At 40.8% G+C, this 24035-nt stretch overlaps 1 protein-coding gene across 1 annotated transcript in view; it reads left to right on the top strand.

Annotated features, from left to right (window-relative positions):
* Positions 1-17168, top strand: part of EXT1 (exostosin glycosyltransferase 1) — a 313958-nt gene extending 296790 nt beyond the window's left edge. Inside the window, exons 7-11 of the mRNA XM_037803395.1 lie at positions 1082-1177; positions 5068-5157; positions 10173-10333; positions 12844-13015; positions 16630-17168. Of these exons, the coding sequence (XP_037659323.1) occupies positions 1082-1177; positions 5068-5157; positions 10173-10333; positions 12844-13015; positions 16630-16815 (705 nt within the window). The 3' untranslated portion in view covers positions 16816-17168. The remainder of the gene's footprint in view (positions 1-1081; positions 1178-5067; positions 5158-10172; positions 10334-12843; positions 13016-16629) is intronic.
* Positions 17169-24035: the final 6867 nt, after the last annotated feature.

The following is a 24035-nucleotide window of genomic DNA, read 5'->3' as shown; positions in this document are numbered from 1 at the left end:
TTGACCAAGCAGCGCCTGCCGTCTCCACCTCAGTGGTCCGGAGACTCGCCCTTCCTTACCTGTTCCACCTCGTCTTCCCTGGGACTCATCTAACATCATACCTGCTACTCCCCTTTCATTTGTTACACCCTGTTATGTCCTTTTCACTGGCACTGAGATCCTTGGAAGTGAAGTCTGGCACAGGTAAGAGGGGAAGGAGGTTACAGAGAATTTTGCTCTAGTATGAGGTTAAAAGAATATATACCAAAGCACAATTTAAAGAATATATAAGCACATTGTTTTGTTTTTTAAATGTCAAAGTGATAATGTAACATCAGAAGTACCACTGGGAGGACCCAGAAAACTAAATTTCAATAAAAAAAAAACTGACTTACAAACTTGTCAAGAAGCATCATCTTTTCTTTTGCAGCAACCATGACTAATTTAAAAATTGAGAATAGAGGATTTTATCTATGGTAACAATACTTTCCAAACCAATATCACACTCATACTCTTTTAACAGTGAATTTTCTGATTTGTCAATTAGTTTATATGAGAACATTTACAAATAAAGAAAGAATTGAATCGTTGAAATCCTTATTTTGAATGAATCGCTTTTACTGGAAATCAATAAAGTCACATAAAATCACCAACCATTCTAGAGAATCCAAAACATGAGTTCATCCTAGTTTTATCCTGAATTCCTTTATTTCTCCCTCTCTCATTGCCTGGTGTAGCGCAAACTCATAGCAGATGTTCAGTATTTGTTTTTATTTAATTTGATCAGAGTCGTTATCTTGCTCATCATCATAAAATATCAGAATTTAGGAAACCATTTCATTAAGAACTGGAAAGTACTTCTTGTCCTTCTAGCTTTCCCTTCCCCCCTTGACACAATTCTTTGTCCCCTGTCTCTGGTTGTTGAAATAAGGTTCTGAATGTTGTGTGGAAGTGGACTTGCTTTAAAATTCAGTTTTGATGCCTGCCATTCTGCCCACTTAGATCTCTATCTCTTCTCTCTGTCAATGAGAAGAACCTCTGGGTTTGAGCCTTACATAAATCCAGCCTTCTAAGCCATCTAATGATCCACTGTCCCTTTCAGATCATAGTTCTATGGAATTGTGACAAACCCCTACCAGCCAAACACCGCTGGCCTGCCACTGCCGTGCCTGTCATCGTCATTGAAGGAGAAAGCAAGGTAGGACTCGTGGGAGCGACTTCTATGGGGAACCACAGTGGAATCTGTGTTTCTCTGTGGGCCACTTTGGACATTGGCCCTCGATGTTTTCCTCCTGCTCATGGGAGCTGCTGGCCCCGGATTACTTTTTCTGAAACTACTTCTTTCTGAATTTCCTCAGCTTTGGTAGCCATAGGCTTTCGAATCAGGGAAACTTGGAGCCTAATGCTAACTCTCTGGTAGCTTTGTGACCTTGTATATACTACTTAACCTCTCTTGGCATCACTTGCCTCATCTATAAATTAGAAATAATAATATATACCTAACAGGATTGCTTACTATTAACATTAAATGAATTCCAGGCCTGGCAAAAGTGAGCTTTCTATAAATGGGAACAAAGATGAGGTTGATGATGATGGTGGTAGTGGTGATGCATGAGGTTTGCTTCGCTGATTAATCTGAATTAGTTGTTTCTTTCAGAAGGTGGCTCTTCCTCACATTTATCTTAAAAAAGCACATTTTCACCTTAATTTTGTTTTGCTGTCTCCACTGAAGGCTCTCAGGAGGGCAGCCTAACTGACCCGCTGCATCCATTCTCCCATCCATTTTGCCCAGAGCTGAATGATCGCCCTAATCATTCCATGACCCTTCAGGGAATCTGTTTGCTAATGCCTTAAATTACCATTCGAGGCCATGTATAATCTGGCCTAGCCAGCCTTCCCAGTCTTCTCTCTCATTGCTTTCCCCAGAGACCCTGGCCTCAGACCACATTGAATCACTCACAGTTAACCTGAATTACACCGAGTCCCTTCCTATCTCTAATTTTGGTTGATCCCATTCACTCTCAGTCTTGACCAACCCTCCTCAACTGTTCATCACCATTTGTCAGAATCCCCATATATCCTTTAAGCCCCTGTTCATGTGCTATCTGTTCTTTGAATTTCTTCCACTATTGCCAGCCAGAGGCGAGCATTTTTTCCTCTGGCTTCTACTGGTTGCTTTCTTATAGACCTTTTCCATTACAGAGAAATCATTTGCTACTAAGGAAACTGGGACTGGTGAGAATGTCATCGAACAGACTCTCTCTTGTCAGTCCCCATGCGAGACTGGCTCACATTAAGTAAAACACCTTTGAGCCAACGTTAGCTGCAATAATGGCAGATTATCAGTTTATTAGGTTGAACCGTTTGAAAATCGCCGCTTGACTCACCAAAAATGGCCATTTCATATGAATCAACCTAATGCACTGAAAATTGTAGCTGTCGCATGGCTAACATGGTCAGTGCATTATCCATTCGGTTCCAATTAATGGACACCTACTGTGTGGCAGGAACTGTACAACCTTCTTAGTACACAGTGGGGAATATGACAGATACAGGTTACTGCATTCCTGGCACTCGAGTTGAGCAACACGTTTATCAGAGAGCTGTTTGATAAGCACTTAGTGAGAAAGGGCAAGAGTTGGAATAAACATAGGCCTCCAGGCATCAGTCTTGCTTGCTTCTGTGAGTCCATCTCATCACAGGCAGGGTTTTATGAAAGGGGCCAGCATATGGCCAGTCTCCTTCCTACAAACCCTGTGTCCTTCTCCCCAGTAGGATAGCCTGGTGTAGGTACAATGTTCCAATTCCAGTGCCTGACACCCCAAACAGTGGTCAGATGTATGCTGTTAACTTTGAACTTTGGGATTCCTATGCCTCCATGGGTGACCAGTTCTCCTTCTGGCACTATACATGTAAAAGTACTTAGAAGGGTGGCTACAGATAATAGGTGCTAATATCATGCTTTGTATAATTATTTAGGTACATTTCTTATATTCCCCCACTACCCTATAAACTTCTTGAGTCCCGGGCATCTCCTGATCACATTTGTCAAATCCGGAAGGGGTTGGGCTAGATGATGGTAGGTCAGTATTTCTTAAATGAACTAACAAGGAAAACCCAGTTCACTTGGGAAGGACTTCCTAAATACCTTGGTTCCTTTCCTGCGAATCCATTCTGCTTCTGGAAGGTAGCTGAGGTAAAGTATTTGAAAGAAAGTCTCTGGTTTCTATACCAGAATTTGGAAGTGATTGACTTAGGTGCTCTTTCCCCTGCTGATGAAGCAGGTTCAGAAAAAGGAAGCAGTATCCTTTTAAGAACCAGTGGTTGGGCACAGGATGGGTAAGAAGCCTTCTGTCCCCTTCCGTCCCCATTTTAAAATCTCCATGTCTAGCCTTGAATTTAAAATTGATACGTTTGCTGCTTTGGCTGCAAAATTCTTTTTTGAATTTATAGAGCTTGTCTTTGCAGTCTTCCCCTGTGGGCTTAACAAGGGAAAGGTCAGGGCATTGCTGAGCTGGCAGCTAATGGTTTCTGCATTTGTCAGTGGACATGTAAACAGTATCAGGAGAATTGCTTCAGGCTGAGATTTCTGAGCACTGTACATATGGGGTTGCTGATCGCTTTGTATTTTATTTTATTTCAAAAGGCTGAGAAAGGAAAAAAAAAAAATCTGATCCAGTTGACAGATGTGTTGGAGCAGCCCCTGAAGCCCTTTCTGCTGTAGACATATCCCTTGAGCTCCCAGAGATGGGTTATAGTGGGCACTTTCTATTCTTTAATGTCATAAGCCCTCTAGTAGCCTCACAGGCATGTCAAACAATTCTGGGGTGAGGCTGTGGACTAGCTGTCTTCTTGATACAAATATAGCTTGAGCTTCTTTTGGGGGTGCTCAGATTTGTGACAATGTTCCTTTGGCCACCAGGCTTATATGTCATCCTTTTCACCTTGTCCTTTGTCTCCGTCATTCGAGTGCTTTGTTTCCTGGCCTTTGTGCCTCAAAAGTTGATGATGAGAGTGTCTTTGCTCGTGAGACTCCAAGCCTTCAGAGAGGGTGTGCTAACCATTAATGTAACTTTCAAAGGAAGGTGGTGAATTTGAGGTGGGCAGCTTTGCAACCCCTCACCCCCACCCTGCAGTTCACTTGAAGCCCTCTCCAACCTTGAAGCAGGTACAGCACAGTGGCTGAGGGGCTCCATGGAATCACACCATCTGGGAGGAAATCCTGGCTCCGCCTTGGGCGAGATACCTAACCTTGCTGTGCCTCAGTTTTTTCACCTATTAAATGGGGTTATTACAAAGAAGGATGAAGATGATGTGCTTAACATACTCAGAACGTTTCCTAGCACATAATAAATGTTCAAAATGTTAGTTCTTATGATTCATCCAACACAGCATTTTAAGCTATGCCTGTCATAGGATCACCCCACCTTTCCTTCAGCTTCAGTTTTTCCATTGATTTCGTCTCCCCCACCCCCAACCCCCCAACACACTTCTGCAGTTCACTGGTGCCTAGCCCAGAATTGCCCACATTTCAATGCCACCTTCACGATTGTCCCAAATCCATGGACCACATGTGCTGTAATTTGCCTAATATTTTCCTGGCCTTGGTATGCTGGTTCCATCCTCTGTGCCTTTGAACTTGCTGTACCCTCTGCCTCTTATGCCTCATTTCTACCCTGTACCTGGTGAAGTCCTTGCCATCAAGTCCTGCCTATACAGCACTTCTACGAAGCCTTCATCTTCTCTTCCTCACAGCTGGTTGCTCCGTCCTCTGGGAGCCCTAACATTTTTCACACCGGGCTAAGATTGGTAATCCACTTCTCGGTCTTCTCTATAGATGTATCTTATTTCAATAAGACACGGAGCATCTCCTGTTTATTGTTGTGCTCCGTTTGACCAGCAAGGTGCCGGGGACATCGTAGGTGCCCAATAACTGTTGATCGGATGAACCTGCATTGATCAAAAATGTTAGTTTTAAGATGTTGAGGGGTGTCATGGGAGTAGAACATGCTTTATGGAGACTCAAAAGTTGCTTTTCTTTTTCCCCCACCCCTGCCTATTTTCTACTTACCCCCACCCCACCCCCAGGTTATGAGCAGCCGTTTTCTGCCCTATGACAACATCGTCACCGACGCAGTGCTCAGCCTGGACGAGGACACCGTGCTTTCAACAACGGAGGTACGAACCCATGCCTGAGGAGTGAGTGGGCAGGCAGGCTCTTTGGACTTTTGCCCCAAGCCCACAGTGCCAGCACCTCCCTTGCGCTTGCCTGGGCAGAGTCGAGAACATTTTCAAAACTTCCGGCAGAGTGGATTTTAACCAGCCCCATTCCCGTTAGCACCGTACCTCCACCGGGCACCCCAGTGAGGGCTCTCCTTCATTTTCTCGGCTCCTTGGCCCCTCATTGCCTGGCTGTGCCTCACCTCTCCCCTCCTGCCTGCTCTCCTGTTTTGTTTTGAAACAGCACAGCTGTGGGAAGGTGTGCAGGACTGGGATATGGGGGGACAGAGGGGCTAGTTAGCATTATCTGTGAACCATGCTGCCCAGAGAAAACAATCCCACCCCTCCCCAATTGTCCTAATGTCTGTGCGGGTGTGTGTTGCCTCTGTTATGGAGCACTATTCTTGGTTCTAAAAGCAGCTTTTCTGTCTCAGTTCAAGTGCTCGTTTTCTTTCACCCACACAAGAGCAAACGGTTTCACGTTAAGGCTGAGCTGGAGATCCCTGCTATTTCAGATGTGCAGGTATTTGTGTCAAAAATAAGACTGCACAAAGAATGTGTGAGGAGGAGGGAGAGAAGTAGGAAGACAGATATGGTAGAAAACCAATTTTTACAACTCAAATGAGTATCGATCTCTAAAACCTCACTTTAAACCATACAGGGGACCAAAAACAGTTATATAAAAATAAGGAATATCGGAAATACATTATTAATGGGAGCTGGTAAAAAGCTTGGAGATTTAGCTACTTATGCCTCACCCTCACCCCTCACCTCCGCGATCCCACTTTGTTTTTTCCTATTTTATTTCTTAATTGTTTCAACTTAAACATCAGCACTCCCCAGCGAATGCTTTCCAGGATGCCAGCCTGATCCTACTGGCCTGGTTCCCCCATGGACAGGACTCAGTGCTGACCCAGCCCAGGAGTCTCACCGTCTTTCTTGAAATTCCGTGGATGCTTCCGATTTCCATTGAATGGTGTTGAACTGCTGTGTTATATACAAGGGCAATCTCAATAAGCCCAGGACAAAATGTTCTGGACCTCACTTGGGTAAAATGTGTTGTGTGTAGCCAAAGCTCTGTAAATACTCAGTGAATGAGTGATTGGGGCAGCGCATGCTGGGGGATTAAAGTGTGGACACACAGCCAGTTGTGTCATGTGTATTTTGCCAGGAGGAAGGTCTGGGGGGAGCAGGTGCACTTAATGTTCAAAGGGAACGGCAGCTCTGGAACACAGGGGATGGAACACTCCAGCGTGCATTTTTCTACTGCTTCCTGCAGGGGAGGCTGGCATCCCAGGAGTACATTCATTCAACAAGTATTTATTGAGGGATTTCTTTGTTCTGGACTCCATGCCGGGTACTTTGGTTGCAAGAGTCTTGCCTGTATCCATCAGAGTCCTGGCAGCAAACAGAATTCAGCTCAGACGGTCCAAATGAAGGGACTAGGATTCCTTACAGAGGTATGGAGGGGTAAAGGGACCCACTAGAGATGGGGAGGCCCCTGGGGAGTAGTCAGAGGAGCAATTAGCTCCCAATGCTGGGGCTGAAGCAGCAGGGAAGGACATGGTGTTATCAGTTCCAGAGAGCTGGACCAGGGATGAGAAGCTGCCCTGCAAGAGCTGAAGGGACAAAGCAACAGCCAGAACCCTGGTGCCAAAGCAGAGAGTGAGCAGAGAAGAAAAGCCCTCTCTCCACCCCGCCTCCAGCTTCCTGCTGGTATCTCCCACTGGACTAACCCAACCAGACGCCAGCCAGCAAGTCATGCAGTCCGTAGGCTTCCAGCCTCCGGGGTCACCTATCTGGGCAAGAAGAGTGGAGACGGGGTCTTGGTGGGCAAACACAGGAAATGCATCACATTCTCATGGCCAAATGAATGGTCAGGACAACTGCAGCGGGTACTTAAATCATTATCCTAAGAACCCAAGTATGGTTCATCTTCTGTCTTCCCCTGGGCACAAGGCAGTCTGTCTCACTCTAGGATTTGTTTTCTCCCGTCGTATGGGGAAGTAACTTTTAGCTTCGGTGATACCTCCTTGTGCTGGTGAATTTCTTTGCAAAGAATAGCAATTCCAAGCACTTGGTGCATTCCGGCAGGAACAGGTGTTGTATGTGATGTAATTAGAAGTCATTATTGGTTGAAAATGACATGTCAGTTTAAGAGGCCGGCAGTCGGGTTTGCTTTTGCCTGTTGAACAGTGGATGGTTGGGTTGCCAAAAATGATCGAGGACAAGGATTTCACGTTTTCTCTTTTTTTTCGGTGAAGAGATATTGGTTCATTTTATCCCCCCTCTAAGGATTCTTAGCTGGTTTAAATGTCTCCCACTAGTATTAAGGATGGATTTCTAAACAGCATCCTGTAAAGGACATTAGAGGTAGTTGGTTTATAATTATTTACATTTATCTGGGTTCCTGCAAATCCTCAAAAGAAAACAGATGTTGGTTTGTAAGGGAAAAGGCCATAAGCTGACCTTTGCCTCCTTTGATGTGTTAATAATCTGCATGAAAGCAAAACTATAACAAGAATCATAGTTTTATCTGAATTTAGTTTTGAGTTCCTTTGAAATGACTTGAAACAGCTTTGAGATAGTAAGAAATTCATGTGATGGAAACAGCCCATCGGGTTCTATAGTAGTTGCCATGCATGTGTTCAAAGAATAATAGAAAGCCCCAAAGAGTGCTGACATCTTGGCTGATTCTTTGATGATGGGCTGCATCATATCCCATCCCATCAGTTGGCACCGTTAGTATTGAATTCCAGTGACGATGGGCAAGATATCATGACCTGACTTCAGTTTTTTGGCAAGTGCTACCTGCTCTTTTGCCCTGTTTAACTTTGAGATGCCCCCCATCCCCGTCAAGCTTTCTTGATGTTATATCCCACCACCCATCTTTTTTATCCCTGGATATTGTCGTTTGCGGGGTAGGGGCACAAGCTATATTGTTAAGGATTGCTTGACTTGAGATGGAGCAACAAATTAGATTTTACATAAAAATTTGAATTTATGGTTGTTTACTGAAATAGTGACTTCTAATTAAGCCCAAAGAATTTGGAGATAAAAGGACCTTTAAAGATCATCCAAGGCAGTGTTTCCCAAAGCATGGGTTGTGCATGTGAAATGCTTTTGCCTGGTTCATTGCAAGTCCACTTCACTTTAATAATTACTTATCATAATGTGTGTTAGGAAAGAATATTGTTTGCAATCAAACTTTGGATTCCACTAACATTTCTGTCTAGGATGAGACTGATTTTTTAAAAAGACTAGTCAATTTAAAGAAAACTAGTAAATAAGTAAATGAATGTGACATGGGAATATGGTGGGAAGAGGGTTGATAGTAGACATTCAGCAAAGCTTGGGAAATACTAATCTAGGTTTATTTACTCTTTTTTTTTTTAATTGAGGTAAAAGTTACATAACACAGCCAGTTTAAAATGCACATTTCAAGGGCACGTAGTACATTCACAGTGTTGTGCAGCCATCCCCTCTACCTAGTTCCAAAACATTTTCATCACCCAAAAAGGAAACTCTGTACCCATTAAGCAGTCACTCCCGATTCCCCCTTTCCTCCAATCCCTGGCAACCACTAATCTGCTTTCTATCTCTATAGATTTGCCTATTCTGGACATTGTATATAATTGAAATCATACGATAGGTGATCTTTTGTGTCTGTCTTCTTTCATAAACAGAACTGGGGCTTGAAATATTTGTGGAATAAATGAAATTTCCATTTTGATTGCTTATGAGGAAGAGAGAGAGGGCCAAGGTTGAAGGGTGAATGAGTAATTAACCAGCCTATGAGATCACATTGCTGTCACCACTGTAGCCACAGTGCCGAGAGGAAGCTATGGTGATAGTGCAACACTGAATCTGAAGCCAGACTGCCTGAGTTCAAATCTCAGCTCTGCCACTTACTATCTCAGGCCAATTACTTGAACTTTCCATATACCTTGGTTTTCCTCTCTGTAAAATTGAGTAAAGAATAGATATGGACCTAACCCCACGGGGTTGTTATAAGGATTAAATGAGTTGATACGTAAGCACCTCTAACTGTGCCTATCACATTACAAGCATTATATGATTGCTTACTGTTACTCTTTATATCATTTTTATTTTCTATTTATTATTTTTATTTAGCATTCATCAAATGATCATAGAAAGTCAGAAGTGAGCTTACGTGTTTGAAAATAGATTATTTTCTAATTAAAAATGCTAGCTTATAGCCAGTTCAAAAGTACCTGTTTTGGGTTATCATAAGTACTTGAAAGTCATTTAGCTGCATCACCTTTAAAATAATTCGGTGCCTTCATTTGGCCTCATCCCCACCTATCCTTAGTGATTTTCACTGCGGATGCTTTTCCTAGATTTCTGGTACACTATGCATCTTCAGACCTGAAAGGTACGAATTATTTTTTGCCTTATGATGTCTGCTCTGTATTCCTATTAGAACCTGTGCTCTTTTTTAAAAAATATTTTCTCTTGTTCTTAAGAGGATGCTTTTATTTTAGGTGCTTTGGCTTTGATGTATGTTGGTTACACTGGTTATGTTGTACGCTGTATATTCATACTCAGGATGTACATAGGATTCCTGCTCCCGTTTATAAAACAGATGTGTTTGTGCCTCGTGGAACGCACTAGTCACATGCATCTTTGAGGGAGGGAAGAAAAGCAACTGCTTTTTTGACTTCTTGTTTTACTTGAACAGACTGGATTTCTAAAGGACATAGCAGCAAGTGTGATTTTTTTTTCTTTCAATTCTACCCTAAACTGAAGTTTCTTTAACAGAAAAGATTAAAATGTGCATAATTATAGGGCAGAATATCAAGCAATCGGTTTAATTTGCTGATGAATACATGGAATTAATGTTTCGCAACAGTCCCCGGATTTTGCATTATGAATTAGCAGGGGGAAAGTAATGTTTTGTTGATGTTTGTTAATGCTGTTGATTGCTTGTTTGGCTTGTGTTCTGCCTGCAGGTGGATTTTGCCTTCACAGTGTGGCAGAGCTTCCCCGAGAGGATCGTGGGGTACCCTGCACGCAGTCATTTCTGGGATAACTCTAAGGAGAGGTGGGGTTACACATCCAAGTGGACAAACGACTACTCTATGGTGTTGACAGGAGCTGCTATTTACCACAAGTGAGGAAATTAGATGTCTCTCTTACAGATTTTATATAGCTCCTTATGTTAGTTTCTGTCTGCTGCATAAATGGGAATTTGGGCCAAGTCTTGTTAACAACATTACCAAACTTAGTTTGCAACCCCATTTAAGTTTTGGTGTTGTGACAAACATGCGTCTTGGAAACCAATACCTCTTGACTTACTGCATTTCTAGAAGTTATGGTAGAGTGACATCTTCAATTAGTCTATAAGCCAGAGAGTGGGGTGCCACAGATAACTGAATATTTAGCCTTAACAACAACAAAATGAATACATAATTGAGCACCCAGAAGGTACTGATCTAGGTGCTTGGGATTCACCAATGAATACAACTGAAAAAGTTCCCTGCCCACCCATGTGGATCCTCTGCAGGCATTCCTCATTTTATTGCACTTTGCTTTATTTGCATTTTTTACAAATTAAAAGTCTGTGGCAACCCTGCATCAAGCAAGGCTATCAACACCATTTTTCCAACGGCATGTGCTCATTTCGTGTCTCTGTGTCACATTTTAATTAAGGTCTAACATTGTTTTCTTAGACACAATGCTATTGCATACTTAATAGACTACAGTAGAGTGCAAACATAACTTGCACATTCACTAGGAAACAAAAAAATTCATGTGGCTCATTCTATTACGGTATTCACTTTATTGCCGGGGTCTGGAACCAAACCTGCAATGTCTCTATTCACTTTATTGCCGGGGTCTGGAACCAAACCTGCAATGTCTCTGAGGTATGCCTGTATTCTACAGGGGAAGCTTTGTATACATAATAATTATATAGCATGTTAGGAGATAAGTGACATAATAAAAACAAAGTCGAGCAGGGTACAGGGTCAGGAGTGCCAAAAGTAGAGTGGGGGACAGATTGGGGATCAGGATGATCCTTTTTGAGCTGGTAAGATTTGAGCAGAGACTCGAAGAAGGAAAGGGAGTCAGCCAAGGTCACTGGAAACAACTAGAATGAACCTCCTCAGGCGGAATGTTGGAGGAACCTCCAGGAGACGAAAGTGCCTAGACTGCAGTGAGTGCAGAGGAGGTCAGAAAGGTTGCGGGAGCCCAGATGAAGGATTTTGCTGTCCATCATGGGGATTTTACTAAGTGACATGGGGAGCCAGCGCAGGGCTTCATATGGCTTACGTTCTAGGCATTCACCTGGCTGCAGTGTTGAGAATAGAGTATAAATGGGCCAGAGTAGAAGCAAGAGACCTATCAGGAGGTTGCTGACGTTGCCTAGGCACCAAGATAATGAAGCCTGAGACCAGGTGTGAGCCATGAAAGTGATAACTAGTGATCCAACTCTGGGCATATTTTTAAGATTGTGCCAGTATGGTGTCCTGACAGATTGGATTGAGATTTTGACACCTCTTAAGTTTTTTGACCTGAAGAACTGGAAAGATGGAGTGGCCATGGACAGAGATGGGGCAGGCTGCAGGTGGAATTGATTTGGAGGAAAATACAGGGGTGAAGCTTGGACATGTGAAGCTATCTAAAAGGGTATGCTGAGAAAGGAGATATAAATTTAAGGGTGTTTGCATATATTTGGACTTTAAGGCCACAGGAGTAGGGTAAAATCACCAAACTAGTAAGTATAGATGGTTAACATCTCTGACTCAATCCTTACTGAAAATCAGCCCTCTTCTGCCTTAGTAAGGCGAACACATCAATCTTAATCTAGTTTTTTTAGGTAAGGAATAGAAAATCTACCCATCTCAGGGATAGGGTTGAAAATGCACAAGGCATAAGCATTCAGGCTCACTGAATTTTGATCTTAGGATTTCTCCTCTCAAAACTTCATTGCTTCCCACCACCACCACCACCACCACACAATGAATCTGATTCATTCAAATATTTTTCTTTCCTGTAACTATATATGTCCCTCTAAAGAAAAAGTAGGGTGAGAAATAGTTTGAATTAATTGAGGGTTCTCTAGAATGATTGACCACCAGATTAGAGTTTTATACTTAGAGAAGTGAAATATATGGTTTATAGGATACAAAAATATAACAGTACATTATTGAACTCTGGGTCAAGGGATAGTACGGAATATAGATCTGATTAGCCAATAATTAAAATGGTAAAACAACTTTGTAATGATATGTAGATTACATGCAAGTAACTTCTCTTACCATCTGAAATGCTCAGTTTCACTTCCTAACCAATGAGCCTGATACCAGAATTAGGCTGGGCAAGCAATTTATCTGTGTCCGTGTGTATCTCTGTGCCTTCCTCATCTGTAAAATGGGGATAATAATAGTACCTTCCTCATAGGTTTGTGAGGATTAGATGAGGCATTTTATGTAAAGCACTTAGAACACTATTTGGTGTACAGCAAGTACTATGTAAGTGATAACTGTCATCGTCCTCATCATCATCAGTATCCATGACATGTTAAGAGTTTGAAGAATGGGTATGTAGTCCCTGTCGAAGATGACCACTTGTTCTTATGCAGCGATGGCCCACTGTGAAACCTGCCTTTGGTTTTTGTAGATATTATCACTACCTGTATTCCCATTACCTGCCAGCCAGCCTGAAGAACATGGTGGACCAACTGGCCAATTGTGAGGACATTCTCATGAATTTCCTGGTGTCCACTGTAACAAAATTGCCTCCAATCAAAGTGACCCAGAAGAAGCAGTATAAAGAGACAATGATGGGACAGGTAAGAGTCAAAGAGGTCTCCTCTCTTGCTTTGCTGAGGTAATGAGGCCTCAGTGCTCCTGTACTTACTCTGCTTAGAAGCATAATGAGGAGACACCAGAAATAAACCACATCTATAGCTTGAGGGAATATTATGGTTGACACATGGATAATTGGGAAGTCGTAATTCAAGGCTATCCTTATGTCAAGAACATAAAGTTCTAACCTACAAGGTGACATGAGAAAGACATATCTTCTCTAGAGTTAGACCTACAAAGAATTTAAGTAAGTTTACTGTAGGTGCTTTAGTTAATTAATAGCTCATAATACTTTCTTGGACACAGCCTTCTGGGGGTCCTTCCTGAGTTGAGTGAGCATGATGGAGGCAGACCAGAAGTTACAATCCTCGATTTTCAGATCTAAAACCATCATTTATAAGCTAAAACTCAGTTGGCTCATTTTTTAAATGGAAATGGTGACATCTATATCACAGGGTTGAGATAATGTGTATGCAAGCTTATACAAAGCTTAAGTAAAGTTTTGTATTGACTTATAAAATTTTAGTACTAACAACACCGGAGGAAATGTAATCCAACTCTCTCTTTCTATAAGTAAGAAAACTAGGACTTAGAGAGTTTAAACATATTGCCACAAGCCACATAGTGGATTAGAGACACCTAAGATCTGTTCATTCCGGTGCTTGCTCTCTTATACCCCAGGTCCTGACATCAGGCCCAACTGGACATGCTGAAGTTTATCTACCTTTATTCACCTTGGGCAGAACCCAGTACTATATGTAGGAAAACAAAAGCCATTAACTGAGATCATTTAGATGTACCCAACTTAATCCTGAGCATGTGGCAGGATTTGAGTCAACCTGAAAGGAGACACTTGAACCCAGTTTCATCAGTTCAGTTGTTTGGGGTTTTCCAGGTACCTTGTTCTAACAGCTTTTGCAAAGGAAAACTTAGCCAGGCCTCATTTGAGCTCCATTGACAGTTATTCACTCCCTAAATTTAGTATGAGCAAAAATTTACAGGATTTTTAAGTTTATAAAATTTAGTCATTCACTGTGTACAGAGCATGTGCTGGTTAATGACCAAGTAACTGTTCTTAGTGGAAAATTCTACTGCCCTCTAACTACTAAAAGAACAGGTTAGAAGATTGCAAGAATTTTTTATCTTTATAGCTGAGTTTTCAAATTCAAGTAGATGTATTGAATATCTACTGTGTGCCAAGGCATTTTCACATATATTATCTCATTTTGGGACACAACATTCCTATAATGTTGATTGCTCAGAGAGTTCTACAGAATTCCCTCAGATTGTACAATTAGGGTAGAACTCTAACAACACCTGATTGTTCAGGGATTGGTTTCATGCCCTTTAGAAAGATTTGCCCAATTCTGCCAAACCAATGTTTCTAGCAATTTCACACAACTGTTGGGACAAATCTAAATTGAACCTCAGTCTAACTAGTTATATCTAAGTATCATATTTGCCCCCTTCTTCCTATCATACACAGTAGTGTACTGAACGTTTGTGTGACTGATGGCAGTAAATAGATATTATGTCCTAAGGTTATACTTTATTACATGGGAAAGATATTTTCATTAATATATATTGGTTGATGCAGAACAAATTTGAAAATCTGAAGGCAAAACATACTTGAATGATTCAACAGAACCTTTTTTTTTTTTTTTTTTTTTTTTTTAATTTGTGAGAGAGTTTAAGAATGAGCTCAAACTCATGACAATATTCCATTTCCATATGTGAACACTTGCCAGGGAATGGTGGTCTGGCCACATGGGAATGAGTGGGCCAATCCAAAATTGTCTGCACACTTGTACCAATTTCAGAACAAAATGAGGCGCCTTGGGGGGACGGTCTGCTCTGATTTGTACTCAACCAGACAGCTTAATTTGATACCCCTCTCTGATTTTTCAAGCAGAGTTCTCCTAGTAGAGATGATAAAGTACAGAGCCTGAGTCCTGTCTCTTTCTTAGCCTTTTACAAATAATTGTAACTTCCCTGAACCTACTTTCTCATCTATGAAATGTGCAGGATAATAACTGGCTTGATAACATCACCAGGTTGGGATAAGGGTCAAATGAGCTTCAAGAAAATACTTTACAAGTAGTGTTTTATTTGTTTTTCTGTTGCTCAGAGGTAACTTGACATTTGTGTTTACCTTCAACATTATTTTCAAGCATGTTGACACTTTAGGTGGTTTTAAAGGGACTATGAGTGATTCTCATAGTAAGATGTACCTTCCTAGGAAAATATGTTTCTAACAATGGGTGAGGACCCGTGCACATTGAAAACACATGCAAACACAGACACACACATCATTAAAGAGTTGCCTATTGACATAAATGAATTTGGGGTTTTGCCCAGAATCGGGCAGCCCAACTTTTCATTGCTTCATAAAAATATGGCTTTGAAGACATTATGTCTAGTTGCTCTGTTTAAATTTGAGCACTCACGTCATTTCAGGCCTCCTTTTAAACCAGTGCCAGTCATTTGTATATACTTAACCAACACTAAGGGCAATGCAGAGAGCTAAAGAGATACTGGTTATCTTTTCTCCTTGCCCAGGATAAGTCCTTTTTCCATTCTGGGTGAACAATGATTCTTTATAGGGCTGATTGTCCTTCTAAAAGTAACCTGTGGGCATTTTAATGGAGTAGGAAATGCAGCAGTCCTTGGGTTAAGAGAAGAGCAGAATTTTAAGATTTTAGTCTATAGTCAGTCTTACAGATACACACCCTTATATAGCACTGAATCTAACCCCTAAAACTTCATGGAGTCATCTCAGTGGAAAATTCTGTAGAAGTGAAAAAGGATTTTTAGATGCCTCATAACACTAACCTTGAATAAAATGTAAGAGATTTTGTTTTGTTCTTCAACTATACCTGTGACTTTTTTTTCTTAAGGTTCAGTGGGACCTTTATAAAGGTAATGAGGAAGTAAACGAAAGGAAGGGATGGATGGATGGATGGATGGATGGATAGATTTACATATTTTTGCCCAATTCTGGGGCAAAACCCCAAATTCATTTATGTCAATAGGCAACTCTTTAATGATGTGTGTGTCTGTGTTTGCTTGTGTTTTCAGTGTGCATGGGTCCTCACCCATTGTTAGAAACATCTTTTCCTAGGAAGGTACATTTTACTATGAGAATCACTCATAGTCCCTTTAAAACCACCTGAACTGTCAACGTGCTTGAAAATAAGATCCCCAAATCAACCACTAACTTTGAAACCACAAACACATTGATAATCATAGTATTTGATCTCAAATACAAATGGAAGTTTGATATTTAATGGCCATAATGATTGAGTTTATCAGTCATACATCTGTACTTTCAGAGAATTGGTCAATCAATATGGACCTTTGTTTGTTTGTTTGTTTTAACATTGAGAAGCTTACTGTAACTTGGGGAAAGCTTCTTGGCAAGGCTAAGAACCAGGATCAGTGGTTGTATTTTCACCAGGTACATGGATGGTGAGGCTTGGTTGCCAGGCCAGACCCCAAGCTCTCTTACTTGCCACTTGCCTGAATCAATTTTCTGCAATATTTCCATCTCACCTTGCTCTTCTCTCATTGACCGCCATGTTTCTCTCCCTTTCCCTAGACTTCTCGGGCTTCCCGTTGGGCCGACCCTGACCACTTTGCCCAGCGACAGAGCTGCATGAATACGTTTGCCAGCTGGTTTGGCTACATGCCGCTGATCCACTCTCAGATGAGGCTCGACCCCGTCCTCTTTAAAGACCAGGTCTCTATCCTGCGGAAGAAATACCGAGACATTGAGCGACTTTGAAGACCCCGACTGAGTGGGGGAGGGAAGTGAGAAGGGACGGGGGTCAAGCTGCTCTCTCTTCCCAGTGCAGATCTGCTCATCAGTGGAGCCAGATTGTGCCAAGTATCCAAATAAACTTAGATGAACAGAATTAAAAAATAAAGAAAAGGCCAACGAGAAACTCAACTCCTGGCTCCTGGGACTGCACGGGACTGCTCCAAACTCACCTCACTGGCTTCTCTGTCCCAAGACTAGGTTGTGTACAGTTTAATTATGGAACATTAAATAATTATTTTTGAAATGATTGCTATGCAGGTTTAAACTTTTTTAATGATCAAAACTATTAAAAACCAGAGTTCTTTCTTTAATCAAAATTGTGTTGGTTGTGAATGTTTCTAAGCTGTTGCTCCTCTTCCCGCAAACATCATTGCCCATTTGGTAACGCAGAGTTTCCTGAAGAGTTACAAAAAGGCTCAGACTTCATGGAAAAATGTAACACGTCACTCTGCCCAGTGTCAAAAAATAACCAAGCATAAGTTAAGACAAAGTTCGTTATTCATTTTGGCCAGTGCAAATTGTTTTCCACTTTGAATTTCCAAGTCAACTTTAACTCTTATTTCTAAAATGTTGCTGCATGAGACAAAGAAATATTATACCTACTAGGTAGGCAGTTCTAACTGAAAACTTTATATCTGAGATATTTAAGTACAATAATCTTTTTCATTTGGGGTGAGGAAGTTAGTACCCAAGAGAAATCTAGAATAATTGAGAACTATTCATTTCCAATACAGGACCATCTGAAGAGCCTACCAGCATATTAATAAGATGGAAATACTGACCCACAACAGGAACCTAGTGCTTTCTGGAGGTGTGCCCTAGATTTCAAATTCAACAGTTGACATACATATGGTTATAGTCGGAATAAGATTTTGGTTTCAAGGCAAAGAGGCAATGAATAATGTATTGGGGGAAAGAGATTACTTATGAGACAAACTAATATTTGTGAAACCTCAAGTTTCAGAAACTTCTCTGTTGAGAAAGAAGTAATAATTTTTAAGTTTTCACCATTGAACAAGAGGATCGCTATGAGGTAAATAAGATGTGCCTCACTGTTGGGACCCTAGAACCATTTTTGATTAATCATTGTTTTTGAACAAGAATCTGGCAAACAATCGGAAGCATTTGTGAATACTGTTTTAATTCTAATTTTTCAGTCTTTGGAGAAGTTTAGTTGTGCTCCTTGGAAGTTGGTGGAGTGTTAAAAAGAAAATTTCTGTCCCCGCCAATGCCACCTTGAGTTTCTGATTGTGGAATTGTGTTCCTAATACAAACTAAGGGGGGAAAAAAACATATAACACCATTGTAAAAGACAGAAACTTCTGATATTAAATGCTTTCTCCCACTTTGGAAGAGATAAGAGAAAACAAAAGAGAAAGACAATATTGGCACCTGTCACCTATTAATGCTGAATAAACTATCAACACTAGGTCCCCCCACCCCCCAAATTCTCATACAGCTCATAAATGTATTGCCAATTCTGTTGTAGAAGAAAATTCCATCCCAGAATTATATTCAAAGAACTTCAAGCACCTGGCTTCAGTTAGTGCACTATAAATCCAATAGTCTTTAACTCATCCTTTGTTTGTAGACATCTGGAAGAGAACATGGAGCTTGTGATGATGGCTTGGGGCGGATGCTATAAACAGGAGTGATGCTAGGTGTGTGCAGGTGTCCAGAGAGGTGAGGCAACATTCCACCGAGCTACACGGTGGCAGAACCCGGATTCTGTGATGTGAGGGGTGCACAGGTCATGAGGCTCAGAAACAGGACGGGCTTTTCTCTGCAGCCTCAGGACTCAGAACAGGACCCATCCTTAGCCCAGTGTCAAACATGGAATATTTTCCCCAAAGTGGATGTGATTAACTCATATATCTGTCACAAAACAGTTCTTAGATTCATGGTATTGGCACTTCTTTCTATAAAATGCCCAGTTCAAAAGATTTCATGTCATTTGAGTGCAGCTGTTAGCGATGTAAAGGGTTAGCAATTAATCTTTATTCATCTGGCCTCTGCAAATTTGTATTTAAATTAATTTCCAGGTTGGGCAAATTATTCTTGTATCTTTCTCCTTTATGAACATGAATGCAGTGCCCTTTATTGTGTGAGTCTGTCACGTAAGTGAATTCAGGGGATTGCTTTGTAAAAATTGCCAGTAACAAAGGTTACAGGGCACATATTCTCCACAAAGTGTGTTATGTGGAATGGATGGTAATTACAAATGAGAACAGTCTGATGTACTTTTCAGCCACTTTAAATCTTCATTTTATGTTGTTCTCCAAGTAAATCTCTTTGTGATGCTAGCGAGGGTGTCCTTTTCTCATCTGGGATATACAGCTGGAAATTAAACCATGCTTAGCAAATCAGTGAGGGCCAAGAGCAAGATGTAACTTTAATTCATTTAGGAGAGTTGTATTTCACTGCATTAAGTTTACAATTCATAACCACCTCTGCGGGAAGTCGGAAGTTATCTTTCAGCCAAACTTAATGATAACCAGGAGTCCCTAAGCGGGCCAACATGTGTGAGTTGGTAGGAAGCCAGGAGCAGGGAGCATGGTGCTGACCTTGTAATGAATTACATGCAGAAACCCCGTAGAGGACTTGGCCACGTACGATTTCCACACACTGTATCTTTATCCAATGCCACTTTAGACCCATGATCTTAAAAATAATTTGTTAAAGCTGGATAATGTATCTGTTTATGCTAAAAGTCTTACATATATCAAGTCAAGCTTACCTGTGCATTTAACAAATCACCTTTGTTGAAAAAAAAAATGATTTGAAACTTAGACTGCAGAGCAATTAATTACAGTACTCATGTCACAAAAAATAACATAGCCAGGTGGGTCTTCTGGGCATATCAGCACACTTTCCAGATAGGATGCTTCGAAAGCAAGTGAAGAAAAAAAGTGAAATCTCACACCTGGAATCTTATGTACATTACAATTTATTTTTTTCTCGTTACAAATGGTTCTCAAAGAAGGATCAATCCTGGTTGCTTCCTGCAATTTTTCTTTTGGAGTGATTTTTCCCCCATTACAGTAGGCTACGTTAGCCTTTATTTTGGTGGTCCTTGAATATCTGGTGGCTTGAAGGAATATTATGCAGGTGGCCTTTCATAACAGTTACTGAACTTTAATTTAATCAGGGGTGAGATGAACAAATATGAGTAGACCCATATACTTTTTAAAACATACACATACACACACTGGATGCTTGATTTAAGAACTAATGAAATTTTAATCAAATCCGTTTAAAGGGAGGAAGTGGGGAAAAGCAGGGAGCCTTACCTGGTTAGAATCTAAATGAGACTCTTGCTGGACAAAGCTGAATTATGGATGCAAAAGGCCAGGAAAACTTAGCAGACCTGAAAGTGTCTATGTTCCCTCAGGTCTCTTTGTGCTCCAGTTTTAAAAAGCTCCAGTTATTGCCATGAACTCTTAAATGAAAACATCTTGACCTTCTACTAGTTAATACAATCTACATGCAGCCAGAATATCAGAACCTCAGTTGCTGAATTTGTTTATCTAGTTTCCATTAGCAACAACTATGGACAAGAACCTTTCAGATGTTTTGTCATCCTGGGCCAGATTTAACCAAGAAAGTATTCTTTCACTGCCAGCCATTTTTTCTCAGGCACCCCTGATGGGGAAAAAGTTGTTTTGAGTAGAGTTCTCAGTGAGTGAACATTTCCATCTGGCTGTGCTAAACTTGTCTGGCTCAGTATTAGAACTTAAGCATGTAGACACCAGATTATACATCAACTCCAAGTCTCTTTAAACAAAATGGGATCGAGCATACTAAGAATATAGTCTCCCCTATAAAGTAAGTGATGTCCAGAAACTCGAGATGGTGAAGCTGCTATTTACACCATAATCTCAATAATGAAGATGGCTCCTGGAAACCCTCTCTCTCCTCTTTGCCTATTCCCAAATCAAAGGATTCTATTTCTATGATTTTTCCTCAGCAGGGTCTATAGTCACAAATCTATGGTTCCAATATGTTCCATATTAGGATCCTAGATGAGTTAGCCAAAATTGGGACTTCCATGGCTCAATGAATAGGTGGGGGAGGAGGCATCCTCTGGAGCAAGAGTGTGTGACAATCAAGACTGAGCCATCACGATCAGCATGGTGTCATCCTTGTTTAAAATCAAATCATGCTAGCCTTTAAGTCACTCTATTTTTGTGATGATTTGTCTTTTAGGCCTCAAAGGCCATTTGATTTCTGCAATAGCTCTCTGTTCACCTATGGGGAACACATCTCTTTCTTTGTGGTTGTGATTCTTACTGAAATTAGGGCCAAGCAAATGACCTGATTATCATGTAATAAATCTTATATATTTATTTTGAGAGAAAAATATGTACAGAATATGTTGAAGAGTACAAAGAAAGACATCAAAAACTGGAAATATTTAGGTGTCAAATTGTAAAGCAAAAAAATAAAGTATACCTTACTTTGTATACGATGTACATTCGGGACAGAGTTTTCTAAAACATTGCCAATGTTTCTTTTGTGTCACCACAGGTCTTTTCAGAGGTGCTTCCCCTATTTGTTATAAACAATTAATGACTTGGTGCAATTAAGTCCCGCAGTGTATGTGTAAGAGAGTGTGTGAGAAATACAAAGCCATAGACCTTGATTTACTTTCACTGACCTGTATAACTTTATGTCTGGGTTTTGCCATCCAAGATTGATTGTTTCATAGGTAGTGTCACCAAAGACTTTTTCCTTCAGATTTATAGGGGGAAAAAAAAAAGAAATTACTAATAAATGAGATGACTTTTCATCTGTGTGGCTTTCCTTCCATCTCTTCTGTGGATGACAGAAAGATTCCGGTGCTCAGGCAATTTGGTGTACTGAGAAACGCAGAGTTTCCATGGGGATTCCAAGGGAGCCAAGAAGATGAGGTTGGACGGAGCGTGCACCCTGGCAGCCTGGCTGCAGCCTAGCACCCAGTCTCACAGGGAATGCGGGGCCAGCAGCGGCCACCCCCTGCCAGGCAGTTGCAGCTGGTGCTGTTGGAGGTAGGCCAGGGTGAGCGGTGGCGATGTGCTCGGCTCGCAGCGTTCCTCCGCATGGCCGCTGGGGCTGCTTGGCATGGCCAGGCCCCAGAGCATCTGGAGGCTGACAGCTGTGGCTATTATCCCTTTTGGTTTAAGCCTTTGCGTAGAGCTCATGAATTACTGGCTGGTGAAGTATTTATTAGATTGGCATTTCTCAAAAGAGTTTAGAAATGGTTCCAGGTGTTAACTGCCGCACCATGATTCAGGGCCATTCCTGGAAGGTTTTATTTTAGCCATGAATCTCCTTCTCTTACTCCTCTTTCCTTCTTTCTTTTCTTCCTCCTTACTTTACAGTGGTATCTTCTCCCCAACTTGCTTAGTCCATTTATACTTTTTCTTTGAACATTTTCACTTTTAAAGGACTTAAAGCACCCACATCACGTATTTGTAGTGGAGCAAATGCCATATTCCATTTGGGGGGGTTGATTTGTTTTATGACATCGGTCAAGCCTTATGATCTGCATTTTAGATTGTCCATCTGTAAATGGTGACTTTAAAATATTTATAAATATTTTATGAACAGCCACTGCATACTGAGCACTGTGCTAGGTGCTTCAGAGGAAAAAAAATCATACTCCCTGCCCTCGCGCTAGAGAGGGGCAGAAGTCAGGGTGGGGTTGGACAAAAATAAGTTGAGGCAAGTCATCAGAGTAGGCTCAGAAAGGAATTTGCCAAATCCAGATTCCAGACTGGAGCATGAGGCGATGGTGCTACTTGTACAATCTGGCCCCATAGCAGTATGACTGATGATGAAATCATTCCCAAGTTTGAGGACAAATGAGGAGAAACAATTTGGAGAAACAATTTTAGATTTGGTACAAACCAAATGCAAAAATACCTTGAGCAAACCTACTTTATAAATTATAGGTTCATTGCTTTATAGTCTGAATACCAATTCCACGCAGAGGAAGAGAAACCTAGAAGTTATTTGTATACACCTGAGTCATTCCACACTGACCTCCCCTAACTTGGTGCAATCACTCTGACTTGTGGAAACTCAAAATATTAGGTCAACGAGGAGGTCAAGTTGCCTTCTGTTCTGTTCTGGTATCATTACACTTTGGAGTATCCATGAGAGGATTTGAGGTCTTTATTTGCTTTTGATCTCACTCAGATCAACTATCCAAGTCTGCTGGATCAAGTCATAGTCTTTGGAACCCTGGGTTTGAATCCTGGCTGGTAGTTTTGGGTTCTTATGGATGTTACCTTATCTTTCCATGACTCTGTTTCTTCAGGAGAATGGGAGCCTCTACCTCATAGGGTTCTTATGAGGGTTACATGAGTTAATAAAAATAAGGTTCTTAAGGTAATATCTAGCATTTGTGTGTGTGTGGAACTCTTAGGTATGATTAGTAATTAATATTTAACCAAATATGATTAGTAGTTAATATATTGGCAAATATATATTATATATAATATATATTATATTGCCAAATATAATATATGCCAAATATGATTAGTAATTAATATTTTGCCAAAAATGGCTTATTTTAAGAATTTTTCCCTTAACTGACAAAAGAAGGAACATTTTTAATGTTTAGGATCTTAAAATTGATCCCGAATAAACTGTGGTCTTTCTAATGTCACAGGCACCCTTCTTTTCAATTAGAATCATGTTTTACTGCGTATCAACATGAAATCATCATAGTGTTTGGGAATGAGCAGTCCAACAGCAGAAATTATGCTGTCACATTTTTTTTTTTCTGGCTGAATTTGTTTGGGGAATGGTATGTTTTTCATTTGCATTTAATGGAATATGTTTGAGGTAGTTCAGGACTAAAATGAAGTTTGGGTGCCAATTATTATTGTTTCCTTTCTGGTGACTTAAATTAGATAAAGAAAACATGCTCCTGCCAATATGTAAATTATTTGCCACGTTTTGAACTTCTATTCCAAACTGAACTGCAAATAACCTGGTTTCTTTGGCTAAATCTACTCAGAAAAAATGTCTACAATGTGTCTTTAATCACAGAGGATCAGATCCTCCCACCTTAGAGTACAGAAAACAAGTTGTGAAGAGGGAGGTGTAGAGGCTATTTTAAATGCTCCTCAAAGATCCATATGTACGTATTTTATTACAGGTTTTTAAAATTTCATTTATAGCTAACTTATTTGGCT

This window comes from Choloepus didactylus, chromosome 14 (assembly GCF_015220235.1).
Source record: "Choloepus didactylus isolate mChoDid1 chromosome 14, mChoDid1.pri, whole genome shotgun sequence".
NCBI classification, from domain to species: domain Eukaryota; kingdom Metazoa; phylum Chordata; class Mammalia; order Pilosa; family Megalonychidae; genus Choloepus; species Choloepus didactylus.
The sequence above is the reverse complement of the archived record's forward strand: the minus strand, read 5'-3'. Positions and strand labels throughout refer to the sequence as shown.